The sequence below is a fragment of the Peromyscus californicus genome, unplaced genomic scaffold (genome assembly GCF_007827085.1).
Source record: "Peromyscus californicus insignis strain IS unplaced genomic scaffold, ASM782708v3 Scaffold_10__1_contigs__length_136768540, whole genome shotgun sequence".
Lineage (NCBI taxonomy): Eukaryota > Metazoa > Chordata > Mammalia > Rodentia > Cricetidae > Peromyscus > Peromyscus californicus.
The window spans coordinates 91,658,444-91,671,365 of record NW_026294391.1 but is presented as its reverse complement, the minus strand read 5'-3'; the positions used below and the strand labels follow the sequence as shown (position 1 = coordinate 91,671,365).

Sequence of the window (12,922 nt, the reverse complement as noted above, 5' to 3'; positions counted from 1 at the left end):
AATGTTATTATAAGGAAAACATATGGAACAGCATTAAATCCTATACACAGTTTTCATGGATTTTTTTAAGTGAAAGAAAGCAATCATTTAAACCATCAGCAGTCCTGGTGCTGGCAGCTACTAGGCAAGGCAAGCTCTTCCTCAGCTTCAGCAACGTTCTGAAACTAGTCCTTGATGATATGGTGGCCTGTAGCACAGCGGGTGGTGCCCTGTGTGACCCCACTCCGCATCATTCATGTACAGAAACAGGTTTAGACAATGGGTCCAGTCTTAGCCTATCTAGCCTGTGCAGCCATGATTAAGAGGCACCACAGAACTTAGAAAGTGTTTGCAGAATACATTTTCTGGCATCTGGGAAAGTCTTTAAAACCCCACAGATATGACAGAAGCCATGGAAGTAGTCCTCCAGGAACCACTCTGTGAACATGACTTTGCACATGACTTTGCGCTTGAAATGCAACCCAAGATGAAATGAAAATGATCATGGAACCGCAATGCAGATTTGGCACAATGCTTAGAACTGATGTAAGCTCATAGAAGGCTGAAGTCATCTTCTGGTATGCACTAGGGAAAACGACACACATTTCACTTTGGAAATAGAGAGCTGAGAGCAAAAATTGAATTCTGAGATTTAGGTAGCATCTTGTCTAGTCAGTCGTCAGGCACAAAGAGAAAATGGATGCACTGAATCATCCGCAATAAGTGTTTAGTAAGCCCTGGCTTACTAAAGGAAGGCATTGCATGGGATACAAAGAAGCATGCTTGTGTGACCTCTGTGCTCCTGAACCCGGTTAGTGTGCTTTTCTAAAGTCTATGAACCGAGTATGGCAGTCAACCCCGCCACTGAGTGAGGGTCTGATAAGAGGTAGCCTCTGACCTCATGTTGAATGTGACACTAGGGCGTGTAGCAACCATCTTAATAAAAAAATCAATTTCATCAGTATCTCCTTCACATCCAGTTAAATAGACTGGGTTTCTTGAATGGGAGTGATTAGGGACTTAAGAGTGGTCCTTATCACATAGTTAGGCAGCGGTTGAAATCAACTGCCTTTTGAGCTATATGCCCCCCATAAGCAGGATCATCCGACCTCCTGAAGATCACATGCTAGTCGATGGCACCTAGTGGAATGAATACACTAGTCAGGGATGTGGCTTTTAGAAACAGAACCTTTTTCTGAGTAGAGGCTTTGGATGAATGTGATTCAGTGAGAAAGACAAACAATAGTAGTGTGCTGTTAAGAAAAGGAAAGTCACTATGAATATACATGATAAAAATTTCTTGTTCTTTTCAGCCATGCCTTCCTAGTTAGATCATAACCAGACTCTAGATGGACCGCTTCTGCGAGTACATATGAGAGCAGGTGTTGGACTTTTACTTAAGACTCAATCTCAACAAGGTGTCAGGTCATATAGTAACAGTTATTAGGAGGCTCAGGGACCTTGTCTCAGGGAGCAAGTGGTTGGTCTTCAGTAAAGAATTACAATTTAGTCCTCAATGAATTTTTAAAGATCTAATTCCCCAATGTAAAGCTCCTGTCACTTGTTGGAATCCAAGACTACAAAAGAATATACTCATGCACATTTATATCTGGAAGCACTCACTGTCCATAAAAAAAGGGGATGTCTGATGCTCCCAAAATATGGATTGACAGAAATCTCGGGCTATTTCCCACTGACATTTTAAATATGATAATACTAAGAGATGGCTGTAAGTGCACCCATTTTGGAAAAGACACTTTTTAATCTAAAGAAGGATTACATAGGTCTGGATAATTCAGCCTTAATAACCGCTGGTGCACCAGGCTGCTGAAGTCACACTTTCCTCAGCGGAAGTTACATTGTAGCGGAGAGCACAGTGGTTATTGCTGCTTTCTCCATCTCCACCTTTCAGTTAAGCTGACTCCTTGCTGTTGCATGACCTTTCATCTGAGATAGTGTCTCAAGAGGGCTGATAGGTGCTATTGCTAATGCCTTCTTTGATGAGGTCATCACTTCTCCTCCTCCTTTTATTTAAGTAGGACTAAAGCTCTCTCTCTCTCTCTCTCTCTCCACTTTTCTGAGAGGTTTGTGTACTCTAAAGCGGGGACGTTCATTACATTGTTAATGTCTCATTGATTTTTACCAGTGAGAAAGGAGCCAAAGTGATGCCTCCCCTTCTTTTACAGCATACCGAATTCATGTCAGTTTCAGCACGGTGACAATTCTTCGAACTCTGGGTGAAGGTTATGAAGTAGAGCTTCGTGGAAGAACGGAGCTCAAGGTATAATGACCTTTTGTTTGGGGAACCAAACCACTTGGACACACCTGTGTCTCGAGAGGTCACGGTCTGTTGAGAAAGCTCACTCGGGAGTCTGAGACATGGAGCTGCAAGCTGGGCAGATTCTCGAGTTCCATTTGAGGTTGTCTTGTGCTTCTTTGTTTTTCTTTTTGAAATATTAACCTTTAACAGGGTGTGGGAGAATTGAAAATCTTTCTGCTTTTTTTTTTTTTTCAGACTGTAAGTTCTATCTTTCTAACCAAGAGCACTGTCCAGAATTTGGTTTACTAATGAGTTGTGCTGTTATTTTGATTGTCTAATTTCCATTTTATTTGCTCTTTGGCACTGCTGAATAGTATTATTGAATTTAGATTTTCTTTCAGCTCACTCAATGTCTTTTTGACTTTTCAGTCACATCATTGGCCCATTATATACACAGGTGTTTCTCCAAGGCCAGGGGCACTGGAAGGTTTGGGGATGGGGACACAGTTTGTTTCCATGAAAGACAAACATTTAATAACATATTTCCTGTCTGTTGAGGCTATTATTTGAACTGGAATTTGGCACTAAGATAATCCAATCTCTCTTTTGGAATTTCCACTGAATTTTCCTTATCTCTCTCATCTTGTGGACCTAAATGTAGGAGACGCCAGGGATCTGATCTGATGATCTAACTTGCTCCGTTTCAGGAAAGGAATCAAGACCTAGAAAGGTGAAGCCTTTCGACAGGGTCACATAGTCATTTGCCTTCAGAATCAGGCCAAATCTCAATACGCCTGATTTGCTTCCATGACACCATGGTATATGAAGATGATTTTTAAGCGATTATTCATAAGGAAAAGCAAAAGATGGGCAGTAAGGGTGGTGCATTTCTTTCTGTCATTCATGAATGGTGGTGGTGATTTCCATGTAATTAGATTTTAGGAGTTAAAGATTTGACGGCCTAACTCTCATTGATCCCCTTTTTCTCTACCCCGTGTTAGTTTGGCTCTTCCAATAGATCTTTAGTATCTTCTGGTAGGTGGGATGATTCACTTCTGAGAGGACAGAGGCTTTTCATCACTTCTGCAGAGAACTCACACAATGGCAGGCTGGGGCTAGGGCTATTACTTGGGCAGCAAATCTGATCGCTCAAGGCTTTTGTGATTCTACCGTACATTCTGTCATTTCCCAGGAGTGAGGGACAAAGGCTGAAGCACTTTCCTCATATTGCTGGGTACAGAAATTTCACCTAAAAGCCGAAGAACTGAAGAGCTCTCACTTTTGAAACCGAAAAAGAGAAAAACTGGCCCTAGTCCCATGGTGTTTTTTTTTTTTTTTTTTTTTTTTTTTTTTTTTTTTTTTTTTCCCTCTACAGATTCTAGACAGGAGCAGTCGACTCTTTAGGAGTTTCATGTACACAAATGAGAAATGAGGCTTAACTTCAAAGCAGCCTATTGCAACCCAAACGTTCCCTGATCCCAGGGAATTTTGGAAGATATTATAGCAAGCATGAGGAAGGAGTGTTTTTTTACCTGCCTCACTGGGCCTTGTTTTTTAGGGTTGCAGGAGCCTCATGAGGAAGAGACATTAAGAGGGCAGGGTTGAAACTGAGAGGAAAGGAAGGAATATTGAAAGGAAAGAAGAGGAGAAGACACAAAGAGAAGGGAGAACATAGGAAAGGCTTTTTGTTTGTTTGTTTCTGTTCATTCCATTTCCTTCCCCACGAGAGTCAGAAATTACACACTGTATAGCAGGAGTTGGGCAAAGGAGGTTTCTACTGTATTAGAGATAGGTAATACATGCATGTATCAGATAGCTACTATATTTCAGAATGTCTTAATTCAAGATTTTGACCTCTTGCCAGGCGGTGATGGAGCATGCCTTTAATCCCAGCACTTGGAGGCAGAGCCAGGTGGATCTCTATGAGTTTGAGGCCAGCCTGGTCTACAGGGTGATATCCAGGACAGGCACCAAAACTACACGGAGAAACCCTGTTTCAAAACACAGGAAAAAAAAAAAAAAGATTTGACCTCTCATCCACTCTGTTGTTGCAAGCAAAAGTTGCCCTAGTACTTGGGGGAAGAAAGACCACATGTGCAGACCAGCCAGCTGTGATTTCAAAGATGGTGGCTACAAACATGGCCTCCTTCCAGCTGACTGATGCTTGAACTCCCTACTGTAACACCTCTTTGCCTGAGCTCAACCTTTGGATGCAGTAGCAATGCTCTTCCTTTAGTTATTTCCTTCACTGAAGTGATGACTTTTTTTTTCTATGTTGCTTGCCTTAATGGAATACAGGCAGTGGCTTAGATTGGGCAAAAGCATAGAATATAATAATTACATTGGGTACTCATAGTGATTGGGTGGGTATAAAAAGAAAGAGACTAAAATGAGGAAGCTGAGGTAGCTTTGGAAAGGACTCATTTAGAGATGACAAGCTTGGCTGATCGGGAGAGTAAGCTCCATGCCCACTTAACCCCCTGCTGCATTATATTGGCAACAAGTTTACCAATGCCTAACCAGCCAGTTCTGCTTTTTCAGTATTTTCCTCCTGATGGCTTTATAAAATACTATTCTTATAAATAGCTATATAAATAAATAAATAATTTATTCTAATTTTTTATTACCTGTTCACTTAGCTGAGTTTACTTAGGTCACTGTTCTCATGACAAATTTGAGGCTTGTTGCTGAAATTTTGTACATATCATAGCATATCAGTTCCATTTCTCAGAGGTTTTTTTTTAAATATAGACTTTCATTCTGAAAAAGATTTCCCTAAACTCTTGTTCTCAGCAAACATATGTTTTCATTGCTAGAGGTTGACGCTTTCAGACTTTGTCTCTAATTTCTGGGATTAGGTACTATTTGGCTCTCTGGTATATAAATATTAGCATTGTTTTGTGATTTCTCTTCTCCAATCTTTTTTACTCCTTCTTTTAACCCATAACACACACAGACACACAGACACACAGACATGCACACACACGTGCAGATGAACTAAAAAATGAAGAAACAATATTGTTAGGCTTATGAAGGTCTGTTCTCTAATCATTGTATGACATCAGACAAGTAACTCCATCATCTCTGTGTTTCTGTTTATCTATACAGAGGTGTGTTCTTACCTAAGATTACCAGGAAGCTCATTAGTCTCACAACCTTCAAGATCCTAAGAGTTGACTTTTAGCTTCTAGATATGCCCTGTGACTCCAATATATTGGAGAAACCATGTAGTATGGAGAGAAAGGCATTAACAATTTGTAGTCTGGTAGATTTGGGTTCAAGTCTGTTACGCTTGTTTATTAATGAGCCATTTAATGTCATGGACTTCAGTGTCCCAATTTGTAGAATGAGACTGATAATAAAAATACCTTCAAGAACCTCTATAAAGAATAAATAAGATAGGAGATGTGAAAGTGTCTTAAAAGTGTCATGCCAAAGCAAGATGCTGTTATTTGGATGCACACTGGGTGGGGGTGGGGCATCCTCCCAGGGATTGATGTTGGGCCAGAGAGTTTGCTCCTGGCTTTGGTTGTTTTTGCCTCTCTTCCTGTCTTCAGAATAGTGGAAGTTGGTGTTTCAACAGGGAGCCAGGATTCCAAGAATCAGCTTGGATGAGCTTCAAAACCTCAAGGAACCCCTGTAGCTCCTTTCCATACTCTTTGTTTTGGACCCTGGCCTGAGCCTGTAACACTCCCATCGTCTTTTGCAAGCATTAGTTTGGGCATTCCAGAGTGACCCGGGACCCACCCATAATCTTGGCATTCACAAAGTTTCTCTGGAAATTAACGTGCTGTCCTAGTGGCCTGTAGATCTCAAGAGAGACAGTTAAATATGGCTAAAAGTTGGGTCCTCAAGTTTGAGTTCTAACAATATGAACCTTATAAGAATTCTAAGTGCTCCAAAGTTAGGAATTGCAGTTAATGGAACTGTCTGCTCATTTACTAAACAACTGTTCTATAAGACATTTCACTAAGTACCATGACGAAAGAGACGGGGAAGTAGACAAATAGTGCCTAATGTTTTAGAAAAGGTGACCTGGTAGTTGTTTTTTGTTAACTATTCTGTGAGATGCTTAAGGAGAGAACCATTTTTTTTTTATTCAAAATTGTGGTATAGGAAGGATATACAAATACAAGAATGAGTGATAGAGTATATTCTTGTGTTTATTTTTCTCTCCAGAAGACAGAGTAGCATCAAACAGTCCTACTATGTGAAAGTGAATTATGTGGTTGTCAGTTAGTGGAACTTGGGCTTTGGAGTATTATTTTTCTACTTGTCTCATGGTGGGTTTGTTTGAACCAAATATTTGCAAACTGCTTGGAGACTCTTTAATTATATATCCTAATTTGTATATGGTTATTGCCATTATTATTAAGGAAAGAATATATATGTGGATTTCTGTCTAAATAAACACTGTGTTTCTCATGAAGTGGAGGAAATGAGAAGACAGGCAAAAAATAATTGAAAGGAGGAGAGAGAGAAGCACATTAAGAGAAAGGTTTACTAGAAAAGTGGGGGAAAGAATAGAGGGAGGTGATTCAGGGTCATCAGAGAGATAGTCTGGTGGTGACGAGCATGAATTTATGATCTTCTCTTCTAAGGCTTGTGATTCTTTTTTTTGTTTTTTTGAGACAGGGTCTCACTGTGTAGCCCTGGCTGTCATGGAACTCGCTCTGTAGACCAGGCTGGCCTCGAACTCAGAGATCTGCTTGCCTCTGCCTCCCAAATGCTGGGATTAAAGGCATGTACCACCACTGCCTGTTAATCTGTGATTCTTGACAGCCAACCAAATTGCCTATAAATGAGGGCATCCTTGGGGTCTTAACCTACCTAGAGGAATCCCTTGTCAGAAAGAAAAACTATGCTGCAGAAATATAGACTTCTCACAGCAATCAAGACACCCTGGGCTTAAAAGCAAAGTTGTAGATGACATGTACTTTCTCTTCTGGGTTTTTATACAAGTTGTTGGATTGTAGAGCAAGGGGAAAGTAGACTCTGCATGCATGTACTCTAGGAGGAAAAGACAGTGGCTTGTGTAAAGCCAAAAGATCAGGGCCAAAATAATAGGCAGCACTTTCAGTTGACCATCAGATGTTTGACTGCTTTGAAGTAAGGAATTCACATGTTGCTGAAGATGGAGCTGTCTAGTGGTGAGTACATAGAACATCTGAATGTAGCTTAATATGGTGTTCACAGCCGGGCGGTGGTGGCTCACGCCTTTAATCCCAGCACTCGGGAGGCAGAGCCAGGCGGATCTCTGTGAGTTCGAGGCCAGCCTGGGCTACCAAGTGAGTTCCAGGAAAAGGCACAAAGCTACACAGAGAAACCCTGTCTCGAAAAACCAAAAAAAAAAAAAATATGGTGTTCACTTTGAATCTGGAGCTTGTCTTGCCTCCGGTGCATATGGTAAGGAAGCCATATAGCAAAATAGGTACAAGGAATGTTGACTCTGGGAGAACAGAGACTATTTCTGAGCTGAAATGAATGCTTGTACCCTACTGACCAAAGGATTCTTTTAGAAAAGTTGACTCTTATGTGGTTAAGGTTGTCTGTATTTTCAATAAGGGCAAAGGCACAGAAGAGACCTTCTGGCTTATTGGAAAAAAAGGTTTCACGAAACCTCTTCCTGTACCTCCTCCAGTGGGCAAAGATGGGTAAGTGGAATTCAGACTTAATCATGCGATCAGTTTTCCTATGCCCCAATCAGGCACACTCTCTTTATACCTATCTTGGTGTCTCCTGCCCTGCAGGCAAGTGGGCCATGGCTTGCAACCAGCAGAGATTGCAGCATTTCAAAGAAGAAAAGCAGAAAGGCAGTTGGTGCGAAACAAGCCATAAGGTAACGACCAGTGGGAAAACAGGGCACAAAATCTTGCCAGATTTCCCAAGCTGGGGCTTCCTTTGGCATGTGTGCCACCCTCAGACTGTATTCTTTTGGCAGAAGGTAGTGTAGCTGGGAAACTTCCAAGCTCCACTGAGTTGGGCAAAAACCTTATTGTGGTGAGGCCTGTTTCAGAGTACGTTATACTTGAGGGATATTGGCTGCCATGGCCCGAGAACTCCTTGTCTTCTCCATTGATCACATGTTTGAATGCTGACAACTATGGCCTTTTTATGCAGTTACCAGGCAGGTGCACCTGTCTCTCATTGTTGAGCACCTGTGCCATATGGTTAGTCACTGCTGGTCCGTAGATACATCTATCTAGGCAACACAGAAATATCCTCGGTTTTGTGGGATACATTGGCATGGCTGTATTGAAGGGGATACTTATGTCATTTCCTCTGGAGGCACTGCTTGATCTTTTCCATGGGTGGAATTGCTAAGCAAATAAGATTACTTATCCTGGCTTGGATTCAGGATAAAGTCTCATTCCCTTTTCCCTGCTAAGATGAGATGGCTTTGTAGGAGCAACAGCAAAATAATTATGACCACATAATTATAACTGAGAGACCTACTGGTTCCTTATATTCCACATCTTCTGATATCTGTATCATCTACAGAATCTTCTGGTATCTGTCGACTTTTGTGACTTCATTTTTTGCGACAATCACATGTGCTTGTGGATGCCGGTGGTTGGTGGCTGATGTTGGCTGTCTTCTTCACTTTCTATTTTGTGACAGAGTCTCTTACTGAACCTGGAGCTTGCCAATTCAGCTAGACTTGCTGGCCAGCAAGCCCCAGGAAATTTCCTGTCTCTGCTTGCCCAGCATTGGGATTACAAGTGCATACTACTGCACTCGCCTCCTGTGTATTGATTTCTTCTTCTCTCTTTCATGGAAAGAAACTTTGGCCCTAAAGCATATTTCCTTCTCCACATATCTTTAGGAAGTCACAGAAGTCGACAGATATCAGAAGATTCTAAGAAAAACAGTCGAGTATCTCTGTACACTCCTGGTCACTTGCTTTCTAGCATGGTCCAGAATAATCACAATACTAGCAAAATCTACAAAAGACACCCACATAACACCTATTCTCATGCTAGTTTTGTCAACTGTCTGTGAGTGGTTCTGTCATAAGAAAACCACAGTGTATCTTCATTTTTGCAACAATCACAAGTACTATGTACTAGTCAAAAATGTTCTGTTTCACAAGCAGCTGCTCTTGGCCTTTCAATACCACCTCCTGATTCTCTGCCACCTGTGGTCTGGCTTTGTTCTTTCCTGCTGACCAGCATAAGCAGATAAGCAGCTGGGACACACAGTCATCAACTCCTGAAACATTCTTTCCTATGAGTAGGGAAACAAGGGTACTGCCAGTCACAGATTCGATCTCTCTCTTTCTCCCTTATTTTTCTCTGTCCCTTTCCTCTTCCCCCTTTCCCCCATCTCACTGCAGGAAAGAGTCTGGAAGCTCTTGAAAGACCCTCCTCCCCCAAGGAAAGAGTCAAGTAGACATTGAGGGAATTGTAGAAGAACCTACCTATTCCTAAAAATGTGTTGGACATTGCAGCAGAACATAGTGCAGCTGACTCACCATCATTACTGTGTGCTTGGTGGTGCTCTTCTGGCTTTAGATATAGCTTAGGCTGTATCAAAACTTACTCATTGGACCCTCGGCAGCTAGCCAGGACGGTGGCTATATGAAACATTGAAATCATTGGCCCAGGAGGGGATTCAACCTCTGATCCTGGCTTCATTTGTATTTGTGCTTTAATTATAATATTAATTGCCCATTCTGACCTTGGTGGCCTGTGAAAAATCACAAGGTCTCTAGAAAGAGCAGCACCCTTAACAAATTTCAGAAAGCTTAACCTAAACCCAAGAATTCCCAAGTACCTCATTTATTTCTCATTAAATGCCCTGCGTTAATGCCACACAATGAGATCACTTACTGCAGAATATTTGCAAATTTTTGTGAATTTACAGGCTGATTCTTAGTGAAAGAGACTCAATGTACAAAAGACTCATAATACCTATGAATGTTCTGACCTGCTGCCAACATCATTGGCACTATTAAGGGAAAACAAACTTTGATCAAGCCCTGTGTGGTTAGCCAGACACTGTAGAAGGAAAGATGTTAGGAAAGAGGGCACAGCTTTGACAGATTGGTTACAGGGGCTGCCTGATAGGCAGGGCCACATTGTTGATCCAGTCACTTTCTCTTGTATCCCTAGATACTAATGGCTTCCCAAACCTGCTTTTCCCCTTCCCTTCCTTACAGTTCCTAAGTTTCACTAACTGTGGTGAATTTGAGACTGACAAGCCACTTTTTTTATCCATGGATGTACCTTTTGCAGAGTACAAAGCAATTAATCACCCATTTCTATCATAATGAAGAGGAACTTTATTCTATGTTTAGGAGGACCTGAGAGTTTCATTTTGATAGGGATAGGGAGAATTATGGAAGTTGTCAGTTGTGAAGAATGGAGTCACAGAGGCAGGTTTGGGAGAACAGGAGTACAATGGACCCCTGGGAGATGGGTTAAATGAGTAGGAAGATGGGAAAATCAGTTTTCACTCCACCTTTTTAAAATCTTTTCCTTGAAGATACTTTAGACTTAAAGACTGGGAGAAAAGCTTCCTAACCTTCTGCTTTCAGAAGGAGAGTTAGATTGGAGCTCCACATGGGCTATATCAGCCTTTTCAGATTGACTAGAAATCTGAGCATTGTATACATATAATCTCATAGTTTCTATGGGGGAAAGTATTCCATGTTCCACAGTCTAATTATTCATCAGCAAATTAAAAACTACCTGTATATGTTTCTTCCTCCTTTGTCCAATATTTGTGTATAGATGTAATGATGTTTATGCATTTAAAGATCCAGAAAGTTTAGTATTTTATGGCTTATTCATAGGATAGCGGTTGTATGTGGGTAGAATCATTCATATTGAAAACCTGTGGAAGGAAGCATACAGAAAGTGTGCTTACTATTTTCTCTTTCTCCTACCTAGATGGAAAGAGCTCCAGCATTTGAATCTCCTTTTGACAAGGCAATGGAGAAGCTCATTCCAGATCAAGACATTGTTCTGCCTGAGCAAGATATTCATGAATGATTATTCCTCAGTGGTTGCAAATCTCCAGGGATAAGTCAAGCCCAATTTCAATGTATGGGGTTTTCTGGGAAGGAACTTTGCCCATAAGCTTTATTCATTACCAAGATATCACCAAAACCAAACCAAACAAAAGCAAAACAAAAAACAAACTATTTGAATGCAGAATGAAGTGAATGTGAATACCAAGGAAGGGTTGAGAACCATATCTAAATTTAGTCATTCCAAAGCATCAGGGGTGTCTTGAATGAAGATAAGAAGACTATTTTCACAAAAAGTAGAAACTACTTTGTTTTCCTTTTAATTTCATTCAGATGTCTAGACAGTTTTTTTTTTAATGAGCATACTTTATAACTCTGATACTATGAGATTAGATCCAGGGAAATATGAGATTAGATCAAGGGAAAGGGATCTTCTAGCAAATAAATGTACAGCTACTCCTGTTCTGCTGTGATCTTAGTTGATTGGAATGCCTAGAGAATGGAGGGCAGGAAATGAGCCTGGCTAACTGTGTTATCTGGATAACTGAAGGCTAAGAAGAAATTTCTCTTCTTACTGCTTATTGTTCAAATTGTTATTGTCTCTTTTCTTATCTAAGTAAAGAGAATCTAGACAATACAATTGAATTGTCCTTGGTAGGTGAGAATCTTCCTGGGCCTCAGGGACATACACTGAACATGACAGAATAAATGTAAGAGACACTGTCAGGATAAAAGATATAGAAGTCATAGAAGTGAGCAATTTCCTTCAAGTTTTATACTTCCCCTCCCTTCTGACTACTCTGTCTTCAGTCCCTTATCCATGTCCCTAAAAGTGATCCCTTTCAACATTTGTTTTCACTTGTATTTTTAGTTTTCCAGGTTGTATTTTCAAGAGGTTGTTGGCAGTGGCTTGCCATAGTCACATGGACTAAAGCAGCAAGGCTTAAGACACAGGCATGTTTAAAGTGGTTAAGCATGCTTTCTTCCCCTTTATTATGAAAATAATCTTTTTATTAAAACCTAACACAAACACGCAAGCCAGTAAAGAAGTTAATTCTTTTGGAACAACCCCTTTAAAAGGAAGAAATGCCTAAGGTATAATTTGGTACCTTCCTCACTCTTTAATTTTTCCATAATCAACTTACCCTGAATGTGAGTTTGGAGACAAATGCCATCCCCAACTGTTCTTTTGCTTTCAGTGCTGACTCAAAGTGCCCTGAACTGCTATCTCTCACAGTCTTAGGTGGTTTCCTTACTATGCCAACATTTTAGGAGGATGCAGGAAGACTGATGTTGGCTTCACTTTCTTGAGATGAGTTTCTGATTCCTTTTCTGGATGTTCTAGAGAAGAAGGAAACATAAAATTGCCATCATCTACTTGTGTCAAGGACTCGGTTGAAAGCTGAGCTTTTAAGACTTTACTTCTAGAGTGAGAGATGATTCCAAGCAGTGTTCCTCTTTCAGAAGGGGTAGCAAAGCTCTCTGCTATGAAAATGGAAGGGTCATTAGGGCAGGGGATGGGTATTAGTGTTAAGGTACAGCGTTCTATAGATCAGGATCATCTCAGACATACTCCAGTTCTGGGCTTCCCAATGTGTAGGTCTTCAAAATAATTACTGTCTAGCCTAATAATTTTCAACCTGTGAGTCATGACCCCTGGGGTGTGTGTCAAATGACCCTTTCACGGGGGTACATATCGGATATTTACA

At 40.9% G+C, this 12,922-nt stretch overlaps 1 protein-coding gene across 1 annotated transcript in view; it reads left to right on the top strand.

The window, feature by feature from the left end:
- Positions 1 to 8,077, top strand: part of Gucy2f (guanylate cyclase 2F, retinal) — an 80,496-nt gene extending 72,419 nt beyond the window's left edge. Inside the window, exons 16-18 of the mRNA XM_052746486.1 lie at positions 2,166 to 2,260; positions 7,805 to 7,893; positions 7,990 to 8,077. Of these exons, the coding sequence (XP_052602446.1) occupies positions 2,166 to 2,260; positions 7,805 to 7,893; positions 7,990 to 8,077 (272 nt within the window). The remainder of the gene's footprint in view (positions 1 to 2,165; positions 2,261 to 7,804; positions 7,894 to 7,989) is intronic.
- The last annotated feature ends 4,845 nt before the right edge of the window (positions 8,078 to 12,922 follow it).